This window comes from Biomphalaria glabrata, chromosome 17, assembly GCF_947242115.1.
Source record: "Biomphalaria glabrata chromosome 17, xgBioGlab47.1, whole genome shotgun sequence".
NCBI classification, from domain to species: domain Eukaryota; kingdom Metazoa; phylum Mollusca; class Gastropoda; family Planorbidae; genus Biomphalaria; species Biomphalaria glabrata.
In genome coordinates, this window is record NC_074727.1 from 14569342 (window position 1) to 14584861 (window position 15520).

Consider the following 15520-nt stretch of genomic DNA (forward strand, 5'->3'; position numbering starts at 1 on the left):
GAGAAATTCGGTAGTTATTTTTTTTTTACAAAGCTTATGTTAACTGACTCCTACTGTCTGTTTGCGTGGAATCTTTTACAATTTTTCTCCCGTTTCCCATTCTTGTGTCAAAGTGAAAATTCTCATACATTAATTGTCGATGATAACACATGAGTCAATAAAATAAATTAACAAACTAATTAATCAATTAATGTTCTATATAGAAAAAGAGAGATAAAACGTGCAATATTGAGAGAAATAGACGCCATGAAACTATGTTATAGATTTCCAAATGTGTCAATCTATCTTTGTTTTTACTGTTGTAACATTGGTCCTGTGCGGGTTTAAAGGCGGCCGCACACGACGCCCACTCTTCGCTCCGCCTCTGCTAAGTCTTACATTCCTCCCTGCAAAGGTAACACGTCATTCTGAGTCACGTTTTCCATATAACCAATATTCCTTTGTTAGCATGCATCAGTTGTGAAGTCCCGTGGAAGTCGGCATGTCAGAGCTCTCCATAGTAGACCTAATATTGTCCAAGATGCCATCGATCGTCGGCCATTTTGTGGGCTATATTTAGACCTCTCTGGAATGATTATCTATTAAGCCGAGACTTTTCACTTTGGCTGTGACTAAAGATCCTTTGACATTCCCCTGTTCGTCGCCCCCCTCGCTCTCACCGCCTAGCTTCTCCCACTCCTATTGTATCGGATCATCGATACTGCAATCAATTTTGAGACTTTCTCCCAAAGAAGAAAAACCAATCTTCTAATAGGTTGAAACTTGAAAATAATGTGAACAGAAACGGGTACAAATACTGATACACTCACGTTTTTGTCTTTCAAAGTCCTTCCCTTCCTATAGCTCTAAGACTTTCTCCTCATCTCTTTAGCTCTTTTTTTTTTTTCGCTATTTTTATTTCGCGTTTCTTCTGTCTGTCCCTCATTCTCTTTTCGTTTTTTCTCTTTTACCTATTTACCTTATATTCCCTCTATCTCTCTCTCTCTCTCATTTAATCTCCTAATTACAAATATATCTGATTTGTTAACTTTCAAAGCTAACTTTTTTTACAAAACCTATATCAACTTTGTCTGTCTGTCCGTGTGTCTGTCTGTCTGGTCAAAAGATAGTACACGTGACTTCTCCCACACCCAATCTCGGCGGATCAAGCTGAAATTTTACACAATTATTTCTTTTACATGTCAACACAAGAATCAATAGAAAAAAAACAAACCAATTAGTTAATTAACAATTGGTAATAAATTAATTTGTTTTGTATCTCGAACAAGGGAAAGAAATTGTACTTAACTGAAGTGGTGGCATAAGTTGAGTTAGTGCCATTTATAGGTCGCCGCTCTGAAGTAAGTACGAAACAAACAATAGATAACTATGCAATCTTCTTTTTTCATATTCACCTCAATGATGGTTAGTAAGTCAACTTAAGGATGTGTGAGCCATGAGTTCCAATTCAGGGCGTTCCCCCTTTTCTTTAATTTTATAAATGCTTTCAAAAAATGATTACGGTAACATTCACCCAGATATACCTTTCTTTCCCCCATCTCCCAGTTTCAGAACTGGACCAAATAAATGATAGGGTTCTAAAATCATAGAGTATTAAGAGAACTAGAAGCATGAAATAGAGCTCAACCAACACTTTTGGTATTTCTTATCGCACAGTTTTATTGTGTGTCCCAGATTTATTACTAAATTGATTTACGTGACAGACCCAAACAAATTGATACAATTACACTTCGAATAAGCTTTGTTTGTATATTTTATGTTTTATATTTTTATATTCTTTTGTCGTTTTTTATTGCTACCCCCTCCTCCATTTTCCCTCCTTTTCTTTCATGTTTCTTTTATCTCTCTTTTTATGTTTGTCCCCGACCTCTTTCATTTCATTTTTTCCCCTCTTGCTCCGTTTGTGATGACGTCATCTTGTGGCATTTAAATCTCGCGCTGATTATACTCTCAAATCAACAATTGCTCTAAAACAAACTTAATTCACAACGCCCTCTATCACCTCAGAAATTACCTTATTACATTTTCTTTTTGCTCTTATATTGCGATGAACTAATGCTGCTATTAGAAAACAAAAATGTCTGCTAATATTATCTTGATTGAGCTTAAAAGGATTCTAATTATATAAATATAGTCTGAGTTATGGACAAAATAAAATAAAAGTTTCTTAAACAGCATATATAGGACTAGATAGATAGACAGATAGATAGATAGAAGGATAGATAGATAGATAGATAGATAGATGGATGGATGGATGGATGGATGGATGGATGGGTGGGTGGGTGGGTGGGTGGATGGATGGATGGATAGATAGATAGATAGATAGATAGATAGATGGTTGGATAGATGGATGGATAGATAGATAGATAGATAGATAGATAGTTAGATAGATGAATGGATATATGGATAAATAGATAGATGAATGGATATAAAGATAAATATATATATATATATATATATAGATAGATAGATAGATAGATAGATAGATAGATAGATAGATAGATAGATAGATAGATAGATAGATAGATAGATAGATAGATAGATAGATAGATAGATAAATAGATAGATGGATGGATGGATGGATGGATGGATGGATGGATGGATGGATGGATGGATGGATGGATGGGTGGGTGGGTGGATGGATGGATGGATGGATGGATGGATGGTTGGATGGATGGATGGATGGATAGATAGATAGATAGATAGATAGATAGATAGATAGATAGATAGATAGATAGATAGATAGATAGATAGATAGATAGATAGATAGATAGATAGATAGATAGATAGATAGATAGATAGATAGATAGATAGATGGATGGGTGGATGGATGGATGGATGGATAGATGGTTGGATGGATGGATGGATGGATGGATGGATAGATAGATAGATAGATAGATAGATAGATAGATAGATAGATAGAGAGATAGATAGATAGATAGATAGATAGATTGACATTATGTCAGCTGACGAAGACCCTTGATTGTACATGTCTGACCATACGAAACAATAGCCATAGACCTTCACCATCAGACGTTCTTATTGTTCTCCACATTTCTGTCTGTCCGTAGGAGCTAGTGACCACTCTGTACATTGGTCTACTGGGACTGGTCTTCTCCTCCTACTTTGTCTACCTGGCAGAGAAAGATGAGCCGAAGCTGGACTCTGGGAACAACAAGCAGTACAACAGTACCGGATACAAACCTAAATTTAGTAACTTTGCTGACGCCATCTGGTGGGGAGTGGTAGGTATCAATACGAGGAAATTGGCTAAGGTCAACCAGGAAGTACACTTTCTGGTGTAGTGCACCAATCAGAGGTCATCCAAGTGGCGTAATGGTGTAATTGGGCACCGATGATTGTTTTAAAATACTTTTGTCAATTAAAAATGTTCTTTTAAATGATACTCTTTGGATTTTAATTTACAACTTTACTCATATTTCGGAAATGCTATAAACTAGACTACTAAAGTCTATTAACACTGTGGATGTACCTTGTAATTATTATGTTACATTCAAGTGATGTGTTTATTTGATACACCAGCTCGGGGGCTTTCCTTTGTGGAAAGCTTTAAGCAGGATTTTTTAGGCTTAAAATTTGAAAGAATCGGGGTGGATTTTGGCAGACGCTGCAGTTTTTACAAGGATCTATCATGTGGAATTCTTGCGCCAGATTGGCTTTGAAAGTCTGGCTGCCCAACCAGTTTTTTGCTAAGCTTTTAAAAACAAAACCCAAAAAATTTCCTCAATTTCTTTTTACTCTTTCCTCGTCACACTCAAAAAATTCTTATTTTAAAATATGTTTGAACCAACAACTGCATTGTAATAAAATTTAGTCAATAATTATAAAGTTGTATTTTTTTTTGTTGCTTTTATGCAATAGTTGTCTGATAAAACCTGGCGGGCACTTAGTGTAATACACTTACATAGAACTATTTCCACAAGACTGCTTGAGCCGTATGAAAGATTAGGGGTCTGGTGGCTGAGTGGTAATGTGCTTGGCTTCCTAACCCGGGATTTTCGTGTTCAAATCTTGGTTTTAACTGGTATTTTTAATTTCTGGATTTTAAGGTGCCACTGAGTCGACCCAAATGAAATGGGTACCTCCACCCAATCGTAATGGGTACCAGACATTAGTTAGAGAAAGTTAAGACCGTTAAATAAATGTGCTGACCACAAGGCCCTCGGTCATAGAATCAGATGACCTTTACATTATCTGCCTTGTAGATCGGATGGTCTGAAAAGGGGACTCTGCTTTATTGTAAAGACACACCTTCCCATTAATAATCAAGCTGAAGTCACGATGTAACTATCTTAGGTTTCTGTGGTCATTCTTGGTCCTACACATGAAGAACAGAGAGAAAATAGAAAGAACTCAGCATTTGAAAACAAAGTATTAGTGAGGACAATCTCAATGTTTCTCAAAAAGTACACTTCAAGTACAAGTCAAGCTTACTTTCTGAACGGCGAAACCTAAACTACTTGCTAGTCCCTTCTTGCGCTTATATCCATGTTGATTCTGAAAATTTATGATTGCGCTAGATCGGTACACGCTACAGAGTTCCTGGTTCATATCCTGGGATAAGGACGATCAGGAGGCGCGGTGGCTGAGCGGTAAAGCGCTTTGCTTCCGAACCGGGATCCGGGGTTCAATGACAGATGACGTTTACAACAAGGTCCGAAAGGGGAACTTTACTTTTTACTATCCCGGGATAATAATAACATGTAAGTTTCACAACAAACAATTAATCTTGTGTAATTTGTTTCGGCTAATATGTATGTTTCGATTGCCCACAGGTCACTCTATGCACAGTGGGTTACGGCGATGTCGTCCCTGCTTCGTGGGGAGGCAAACTAATAGCAGCATTCTCCGCCATCCTAGGGATCTCTTTCTTCGCTCTACCAGCGGTGAGTAATGGGTACATAATTATTATAGCTTTTATACAGCGCTACTTTCATGCTTATAGTATGCTCACTAATCTCATTAGTGGACCAGTGGTGGGGAGGGGGTATCTAGGAATTGGTTTTCTGTTCTGCTTTTAGGCGCTCAGTAAACACAGCTCTGCCCGAGTCGGGTGTCGAACCTCGAGCCCCCTTCTAGGGAGTCAAGCCCAGCCAAGTTCAAGCGCACCTGGCGTCTCGACCACGCTTCCCACATCATGTGTCATACATCAGACACTTTGTGTGTATTTCTGTTCGTATGTAACGTATATATGTTTTAGTATAAATACAAATTTGCATATGTTTGTATGTAGCGACCAGGACTACGTTCCTATTAACTTTTACGATTTTCATATAATAACCACAATTCACATCACAGGGATTAGGCTCATATCGATTACTGTAGGGCTTAGGTCACGTCTGTTGAACCGTATTCCATGGACGAATAGTTAACGTATTATTACTAAACTTACGTCTAGGACAACTAAGCCATTTTCAAGATCGAATTAATCGAAACCGCAGCTATTATAGTTACAAAAAATGATTTCTTAGTCTTAATTTCTACAAAGTATGTCTTTGAAAGCCGAAACTATAATTTCTTTTATTGTAAGTAACTACAAACACTTTCTTTTGTTCTATTTTTTTTTTATTTCTTGGCCGATCTAGATCTGAAATCTAATTCCTCTAGGTTTAGATAATTGTCAGAGTGAATGTGGGGGATTATTCTTAGATCACTGTGATTATCAAATGTATTTTTACATCTGTAGGAAAGCGTGTGTGTGTGTGCGGAGAAAATTTCTACAACTTGAAATGTAAAAACTTTATTTGATTAAAATGTGTAGTACAATTTTAAAACGACTAGAATCACGAGATCTAGATCTACATGTAGGCCTCTATTAAAAATTAAATATCCTAAAAAAAAATGTCCAATGAATGTAAGTGCCTTTAAATATGTGTTTATGTGTGTATATTTTTTTTTTGTGCTGCATAATACGGTTTTTTGAAGATGGGTTATTCTAAATAAGGTGCCTCTCTAGATCTAGCTCTATGACTGACAAAATAAAAATACCTATGTATAGACTGGACTAAGCTATAAATAGAGTTATCATTGTAATACTGTCAGTTCCACGTGACTATGCAAGGGCTAAACAGTGTGTTGTAGGGGAAGGGTCGTTTTATTAAAAAATAGTATGTAATATTGTAATGCAGAAGGGCCTAAGAAGTGTTTGTGCATTCTCTATAATACTTGGTTTCGGGCCCTTCTTTTGTAGGATGAAAGAGAAATAAGAAAAGGACATTGAACTTGAGAGCTAGAAAATTGTGTCGGTGGTGTGGGGGGGGGGGAGCATTGTGATTCTGGCTGTTTAATTGATGGGTGTGCACATTTAACATATTTACCAACTACTCAAACCATAGATTAGCCGGGGTATCAGCTAGTTTCTAATCTTTTTCTTTGTTCAGTAATACCAATACACATATTTCATATGTTCGTAAATAGTTAGTGAAGTTTGTTACATTTATAAGCTCAATGTGTTTTTCGAAATATAATGAAGACAATTTAAAAACAACTTTTATTTTTGCTTTCATTTGAATTAGGAAAACCAACAAAATAAAATCTCATTTAAACAAAATTTTAAAAAAAAATGCAATCAGCTTCACGTGTTTTGCCCTGTCTCAGACATTGAAATTCCAAAATCTCTTTCGAAATTCAAAACCTTGTCTGAAATTTTAAACAGATGCTAGAATGAATACACACACACACAAAAAGTGAACAATATTTGATTTGAATTGTGCAGTCTGAGAAACAATGTTGTGCTCTAAAGGAAGATGATAAACTGATTTGAACTAGTTGGAGGCGTGTACATGATATTCTGAAAGTGTACATGATATTCTGAAAGTGTACATGATATTCTGAAAGTGTACATGATATTCTGAAAGTGTACATGATATTCTGAAAGTGTACATGATATTCTGAAAGTGTACATGATATTCTGAAAGTGTACATGATATTCTGAAAGTGTTCATGATATTCTGAAAGTGTACATTGAAGACTGAGTAATTGATTGTACTCAGCGACTTGCTGCTCTTTGAATCAATCCCACAGCATAGCATACAAACTGTGCTTTTAATTTGATTGACTCCAAACTATAACCATTGTTGGTCTGGCAATTTGAATGATTGTATGCAAACATCATACTCTGGATGTTGTTACATGATTGATTTGTATCATGATAGAAACTGTATCGGTTAAATTTAACCAGAAGCAGCTTTTTATTTGCAATTTCGACCCTATGTTTTTTAAGCGACATATCGAAAAGTGCAAGATTTAACTTCTTTCCGATTTTCAGCGCTATTTAAACTCTTTTTGTGCGTAAATTGGAACAGCACTCCTTGGTTCGAAACTTGCTTTTGTAGACATTGTAGAAAACAAATCAATTTGATTCCTTATTTTTAAAAGGATACGACGGTAAAATAAATGAAGTGTGAGGCAAAGGGAAGTGAGAATTCAAAGGGGGCCTTCGGAAAACGCATTCTCTCCCCTCTCTCTTGTCCTGAAACTGGTGGCCCAAAGAAATGTTTGCGATATCTAATACCTCACATTGCTTGCCTTATGATTAGAGAATGAAAAAAAAAGGGTATAACTAACTAAAGATGCTAGATCTTGATTTCTAAAGATGAAAAGTGTGTGGTTTTGGGGGTTGTCATTCTAATAAAGAAGGGACGAAATATGCCAAAGTGGTGTATGTGTGCGCACGAGGAATAGGATAAGTAAAAAGTAATATAAGAATTCACGAGTCAAAACTGCGTGTGTGTGTGTGTGTGTGTGTGTGTGATTCGAGTTGGTCGTTCCAAATCAATTCAAAATTTAATGTCAGAGAAATGACTCGGCGTAGTGGGGGGGGGGGGCGGTGAGAGAAAGAGGGCGGGCCTTTTTCATTTGATTCTAACAGATACAATAATTTACAGGCCAAAAGTATGTTAAATTGTGGCCCATAGAATGAAATTTAAGAAAGAAAAAAGAACAGGATGTTGGGGCCATAATTAGCATTAAAAAGCGTGGGAACAAATCAACGGGCGTAGCCGGTGAGTAACGCCAATACACTATATAGTCACGTGAAATGCTGTCATCATCCTTAAGGCAAAGGGAAGTGAGAATTCAAAGGGGGCCTTAATCGTGGGACTCCAAGTCAATGCTTTGTTATTGCCTCACATCGAAGCAGAGTTACATGAAGACGGAATGCCCAAAGACTTGCAATTCTCAATAATGTTGAGCCTGGTTCATACAATGACATTGCCAATATTAAATAGCACCTTAGACAAGGGAACAGAGAATGTCTTGCCATATTGTATAAAAACAAAAAAAAAAGAAATGTATTGATAAAAGATCTCTCGTGTAAATATTGGGATGTGGAGAAAAGTTTTAAGAAGAAATGTGAGTGAATATTGAAATGAGAAACTTAATTCAAATGTCAGATTCTGAATCCAACAGAGTGCATTCTAGACAGCTCAATATTAAACTTAGTGATAAGTTGTCGTTAGGAGGAAATTTAATATATAGACATAGAACATACTGAAGAAAAAAAAAAGGTGGGGGGAGAGAAGAGGGGATGGGTTGTTTGTCAGTGTGTTTCAGAGAATTTGTGTGTGTAGCACAGGTTGTGACACAGTGTGAATGAAAGTGTGTGTGTGTGTGTGCGAGAGAGAGAGAGAGAGAGAGAGAGAGAGACAGTCTAGTGTACAACATTTTTAATAAATAAGATCTAAACCAATCTCGAAGCCATTTTCTCTCTCAGATTCTGACAGATTAAACCGCATTTCTAAGTTCATCGATTGTATAGAAAATTGTAAGATGAAAAATATTTTAAAACTATTATAATTTTAAATTGCTGGACTATACCTTTTGAAGACATACACAGATCCATACAGTCAATGGATTATTTAAATCGGGTAGGCCTACATATCTGGTGTATGTTCTTTCTGATGCATGTCTGAAGTAATGTGTTCTTTCTGATACATGTCTGAAGTAATGTGTTCTTTCTGGTACATGTCTGAAGTAATATGTTCGTATTGGTACATGTCTGAAGTAATGTGTTCTTTCTGGTACATGTCTGAAGTAATATGTTCTTTCTGGTACATGTCTGAAGTAATGTGTTCTTTCTGGTACATGTCTGAAGTAATGTGTTCTTTCTGGTACATGTCTGAAGTAAATTGTTCTTTCTGGTACATGTCTGAAGTAATGTGTTCTTTCTGGTACATGTCTGAAGTAATGTGTTCTTTCTGATACATGTCTGAAGTAATGTGTTCTTTCTGGTACATGTCTGAAGTAATGTGTTCTTTCTGGTACATGTCTAAAGTAATGTGTTCTTTCTGATAAATGTCTGACGTATCGTTTTGCTTCAGCAAACACTAATTCTATAGACTTGGAATTCTTCTGTCTTCTATTGTCAATGAGCGTGTTTGACCGAGACCAATCGTTATATAAGGCCTAACACTGACCTGCGACGTCGCAACCTGAGGGCAGTTACGTCAAGACTAGTGACGTGGTAACGAGCTATTGGTCTAAACTGCCTACAATTTGCGACGACGCAGGTCAGTATTCAGGCTTACTATAACATTTGGTTTCGGTTTGACCTACTTTCAACACTTTTAATTTGTTTCTCGAACCTTACGTCACTGTCTCCACACGTGATCATCAAACAAAGCAAATTTGTCTTTCATTACAGGGTATATTAGGTTCCGGATTCGCTCTGAAGGTTCAGCAGCAGCAGAGGCAGAAACACTTGAACAGGAGGCGTGTTCCAGCAGCCAACCTCATCCAGTGTCTGTGGCGATGCTACGCCGCTGATGAGCACTCCATATCAACAGCGACATGGAAACGCCACATGATACCATGCCCCAGCCCACCCTCGTAAGTAGCAAGCCATGGCATTACACGTCAGCCTTTTAGAGATGTAGATGTTGATTGAGGCGTTGTGGGAGCCTAGAACTTGAAGCACTGTGATGTTCAACTTTGTTTACAGGTTCCCTCTTTGTTGGTCTACGCAAAGGGTAAAATTTTTGCTGTGGCAAATGCAAACGCTGCACGCGCTCTGGACTGTCGTCTCGATGGTCTGAGGCTCGTGCCCTGCCCTTTTATCCGCCCCTTTTTTTTTGAGTACCTGGTTGCAGTGAGCTCCCTTTAGTTAATGAGTTAATGCCCATCGTAAGGATATAGATTACTATTAAACCTTCTACTTTCATTAGCACTTCCCCGGCATAATGGTTAGAGTATCAGCTTGAGCAGGCTAGAGCCCTTGAGTTTGAATTCAGGTTGTTTATCTTTTTTTATTTATATAAATGCATTTAAAAACCAAGTACCCAGATACACCCTTCTTCCCCCCCCCCTCAGTCCTTTCCAACTGGTCCAGACAAGTGATAAGATCATAGCGTATTGAGAAAGCTAAAAGCATAAACTTGCGCTAAATAAAAAACAATTGATCAAAATATTTGTAATCGTACAGATTTAGTATCGTTAGTCTATATTTGTTTTATTGTTTTTGTTTCTTCACGTCCAGCGAGAGGTCATTCAAAAACAACACGTCGTTCGTTAGCCGCTTCTCGACCCGGAGACGTGACCGCAGCTGCACAATCAGCAGCAACACGAGTCACAGCAACGGTCAAGCCCAGTCGCCGATGACCACCAGGCACCACGCTAGACGGACAGCCATCTCCACTTCTGACGAGGAGGTCCCCAATGTCTTAGACAGGTATTGACAGGGAACAGGGGCGGCTCTTTTAAGTAAAGGGATGATGGTCGATGAGAAAACAGATGAAGCAGTCTCGGTGTGTAAAGTTACAGACATTCTGTGTAACTAGAAAGCACACAGCACTGAAGTCAGAGGTGTCACTGTCTTTTCGTTTTACTCAGTTCAAGTGAATTTAAAGTATTTGGCCTTAAATCTTTAACTTTTTTGTTTATTCAAACCTACAAAATCTATATTATGAAACAAACTTTTAACATTAGTGCAAGAGGGGTCACATATACAGGGGATTGCGATAGCTTCAGATTTCTACGTCATATGTAGATGTGGAATGCGACTTGGCGTTTTTACTTCTATAAAGCCAAGAAAGAGTATTAGGTCAGTACCACGCCACTGTCTAGCGCCATCGATCTTATGCTTCATTTTTTCAGACATCATTGGTGACTTATCTCACCCAGGCCTATGGCCACGCAACCTTTTTTTTTCATAGGGCCTTTCGAATCTCGGGTAATGTTATTTCAGCGGTTAGAAAATGTTAGTATAGTATTAGCATTCACTTTGACAATATCGTAGTGCATAATTTTTTGAGACATATGCCATATGTTACAGACATGCGATTAGAAATTATAGTAAAGAATTATTTGACTTTTTATTAGCCTTGTAACTTTAATTGTTTCAAATCTTCGTCTCTAAAACCAACGAAGATGTTTAACCTTCAACTAAACAAACAAAAAATAATGACAAGTAATAAAAATAAAATTGTATGCTAATTTAGTAAACCATATTTCTGTTCTAGGCATCGCTTCACCGGTTTTCGGAAACTTTTTGGATCAAGGATAATGCTCCTATATATTATATTACAGCTTGTCTCTCCTGCCTTTACTTTCGGCTAAAAAAAATCCATAAATCGTTTCATTTTGACACCTAACTACCCCCTCCCCCGTCATTCCTGTTTAAGAACTCACGCATCGGCTCCATGGGAGAAGGAAGATGAAATTGGGTGAAGCTCGCTATATGAGATTCTTGATTGACAGGCGTTAGGCTGCATTCACACTGAATTAATTTCTCGCACAGATCATTGTAGGCCTATCATGTCAGTAGCAGCTTGTCAAGAGTAACGAAATGTTTCCGAAAAAAAAAAAAAAACAACTCCTGTGTTTTCCCAGCAGTGTGAATGTCCCCTCAATAGTATGTTCTGTCAATGTGGAAACAGTTTCCTCTGAGCACGTAACGCAAACACCAGCGTCCGGACAATGTGATTACTTTGAAACCCTAGCCGTTAAGCTCGTCGATCTGTTTTCTGTCACTGACATGCAGATTTATTTGACATAACATTTTTTTTTTCATTTTTGATTCTGAGATTCTGAGATTCTGCTGATTCTCTGATGTCAACATAAATTATTTCTCCATGTTTAACTTGATCTTAAACGTTATATGGGGAGAGGGGGAGTATCTGGCTTAATGAAAATAAAATGTTAGGGCATCGAACCCTTTCCCTTCACGCCTAACACACTCGTATCACCACCTGTATTTAATGTAAGACGTGAGACCTTCTACCCCCCCCCCCCTTTTGTTTGTCGAACTTCTCAAAACATAAACATCTCTGACTTGAGTGTTGATTTATTAACCAAGGAACTAAGAAGTCAGGGTGAATTCCTAGTGAAGTCGTGGTGAAAGCGTGGTGAATTGGCAGCCATTCGCCACTTTCTGTTCTATTTAGCTACGTGTAATATTTATTCAACAGAATTGTCATGTGCAATGACGTGTATATGTGTGTGAGTGATAGTTCCAGTATTCTTTTACCTGGTGTCTAGCACCTGACCATCTCAATGTGTGTATGTTATAGTTCTGTTATATATTACCTGGTGTCTAGCACCTGACCATCTCAATGTGTGTATGTTATAGTTCTGTTATATATTACCTGGTGTCTAGCACCTGACCATCTCAATGTGTGTATGTTTTAGTTCTGTTATATATTACCTGGTGTCTAGCACCTGACCATCTCAATGTGTGTGTGTTTTAGTTCTGTCATATATTACCTGGTGTCTAGCACCTGACCATCTCAATGTGTGTGTGTTTTAGTTCTGTCATATATTACCTGGTGTCTAGCACCTGACCATCTCAATGTGTGTGTGTTTTAGTTCTGTCATATATTACCTGGTGTCTAGCACCTGACCATCTCAATGTGTGTGTGTTTTAGTTCTGTCATATATTACCTGGTGTCTAGCACCTGACCATCTCAATGTGTGTGTGTTTTAGTTCTGTCATATATTACCTGGTGTCTAGCACCTGACCATCTCAATGTGTGTGTGTTTTAGTTCTGTCATATATTACCTGGTGTCTAGCACCTGACCATCTCAATGTGTGTGTGTTTTAGTTCTGTTATATATTACCTGGTGTCTAGCACCTGACCATCTCAATGTGTGTGTGTTTTAGTTCTGTTATATATTACCTGGTGTCTAGCACCTGACCATCTCATTGTGTGTGTGCTATAGTTCCATTTATTTAATACCTGGTGTCTAGCACTTGACCATCTTAATGTGTGGGTGTTATTGTTCTATTGATCTATTACCTGATGTCTAGCACCTAACCATCTTAATGTGTGGGTGTTATTGTTCTATTGATCTATTACCTGATGTCTAGCACCTAACCATCTTAATGTGTGGGTGTTTTAGTTCTATTTATTTAATACCTGGTGTCTAGCACTTGACTATCCTAATGTGTGGGTGTTAGAATTCTATTGATCTATTGAATGTCTAGCACCTGACCATCTTAATGTGTGTGAGTCTCAGTTCCATAGTTCTATTACCTGATTGTAGCACCTGATCATGTCAATGTGAGTGAGTGTGTAGAATTATGTGCTAATTCCATTGTTCTGTTTACCCGGTGTCTAACACACCTGACCTACTTTGTTTACCTAGCTTGGTGAATCGCACCTGGTAAGTCTTGAGACTGAGAACGTTTTCTACTAACTGTTACAGTAGCTTGGATTGGATTGACTCTCTCTTGTAGTCTATTATCATGTACAACGCTAGTTGTAGGACGGCTCCTTCACATCGTTGAGTCAATCCCACATGCCCGCAAAAACCTATGCTAGAGAATCGCGAAATGGTCAGCCAATTTTATAAAAATACTGATGCCAAAAAAAAAAATTGTTAATTCCATTCTTGGAAACACACATTTATGAAGGTAAACATAAAGGGGTAGGCCTTCGTTTAGTCTAAATACACATGTAGATCTTTAGTGTTTCTAATACATTCGGACACATTTTTTTTTTGTCAAATGTGGAAACGACAGTATGTAAAAGTTGGTTTCAATTATCAAAAGCAGAAAACGTAGGAATTATTCTTTTTATTTACGCATTAAAGAAAATGGGTAAATTATTATACATTTAATTTTAAAAAACAAAACATGGGGAAAAGATATTTTATTGACACTTGGGTCTTTCAGTCTGAAACCTGTGAAGACTTCGTGTCTTCCTCGTGGTGTCTCGACGATGAGTTGGAGCCTGGCTAAATTTCTTCTAGATTTGTACCAAGTTACTTACATATTATATATCTATATCTAGTGTAACTTGTAGAATAGTTTACATCTAGGCATATACTCTCAACAGTAACTCTATACTCTGTTGTAACTTTAAGTCTGTGTACAAATAGCTGGCGATGTTGTACTCACATAGTCACGTGTGAGAGAGGGGAGGAGGGTAGTGCATTTTGTTTGTGCGGGCGTGATGTGTGTGAGATCATGTATTATACGTGTACTTATGTGTGTTCAGAAGTGCCTTAGTGTTGGTACATTAATACATCTGGAATGTTGCTTCCGTCGTCTTGAATGTCACTGTTTGTTTGTCGGTAGAGCTGATCTGTTGCATTGTGAATTAATATAACGAACATCGCGACATGTAAATAAAAACAAGATTGCAAAGAGAGTTTATGTTTTCACACAAACTCAGAGAAGCCTCCCCCCCCCCCCCCAAATGGTCCCGCTGTTAGTTTGAAAATAAAAAAAAACTAGTTTGATGATAGTTTGATCTAATTCTTTCACGAATCGTGTGAATATATAAAGAAAAAAATACATTTGGTAGTTTTAAGCCCTGTCATTAGATGTCTAAGCAGCTAATTGGCTTTCACATTACATTTTTACAAAGAAAGTATTTAGTTTTATTTTCACATGTCTTTTCTAAATTCTTGTGCTCTTCCTATTATGTTTGAATAGTAAAATGGAAACTCGTGAAAGTAGACTAAATATTTACAAGAGATCAAAGCACGGGAGTGTGACGTCACATAGCCTAGCACGAGAAAACCAAATAATCTCGTGTTTAAAGATACAGTCACACACACACGCACAGGCCGAATTTAAAGAAGTGGAAGCCTTTGGCAGGATTTTTTTTTCGGAAAGGGGAGGGGGGGCTGGCTTACACTCTTTTTAGGACTTAAAATAAAAATATTCTTATTCAATGCTAAGGCGCTGGACTGTCTTTTGACTGTATCGATGGTCCAGGGTTAATTACTCTGACCGCTGCCATCCCCCGTCGTCCTGTGAGAGGTTTGGACTTGGAAGTAGATTATTTTCATTTGTGGAGCAAGTAGCAACACACGAAACATGTAAAACATGTAAAACATTTTATGTAATTTACCTTTCTTTTGATATTTAGTAGACATATTTTTCAAAAGTTGTTAGATTTGTTTTTAGTTTTGGTAGGATGAGACGGTAGCACTGTAAGTAGGCCTACTGCCTTAAATCTGGCCTTGCACACACACACACACTCATCTTTATCGGTATTTTGCGGACAAGTATCCAGCATCTGTAGGGTACTTTTACCACGAGGCATCACAGTAT

The 15520-nt window shown here is 37.6% G+C and overlaps 1 protein-coding gene across 2 annotated transcripts in view; it reads left to right on the plus strand.

Moving 5' to 3' along the window:
• The window catches only part of LOC106076837 (uncharacterized), a 217092-nt gene that overhangs the window by 190521 nt on the left and 11051 nt on the right, over positions 1 to 15520 (plus strand). Inside the window, exons 7-11 of one of the 2 annotated variants that reach the window (XM_056015161.1) lie at positions 3072 to 3245; positions 4797 to 4907; positions 9665 to 9849; positions 10496 to 10687; positions 13603 to 13620. In XM_056015161.1, coding sequence (XP_055871136.1) covers positions 3072 to 3245; positions 4797 to 4907; positions 9665 to 9849; positions 10496 to 10687; positions 13603 to 13620 — 680 coding nt within the window. The remainder of the gene's footprint in view (positions 1 to 3071; positions 3246 to 4796; positions 4908 to 9664; positions 9850 to 10495; positions 10688 to 13602; positions 13621 to 15520) is intronic. The other variant, XM_056015162.1, reaches the window with a different exon arrangement.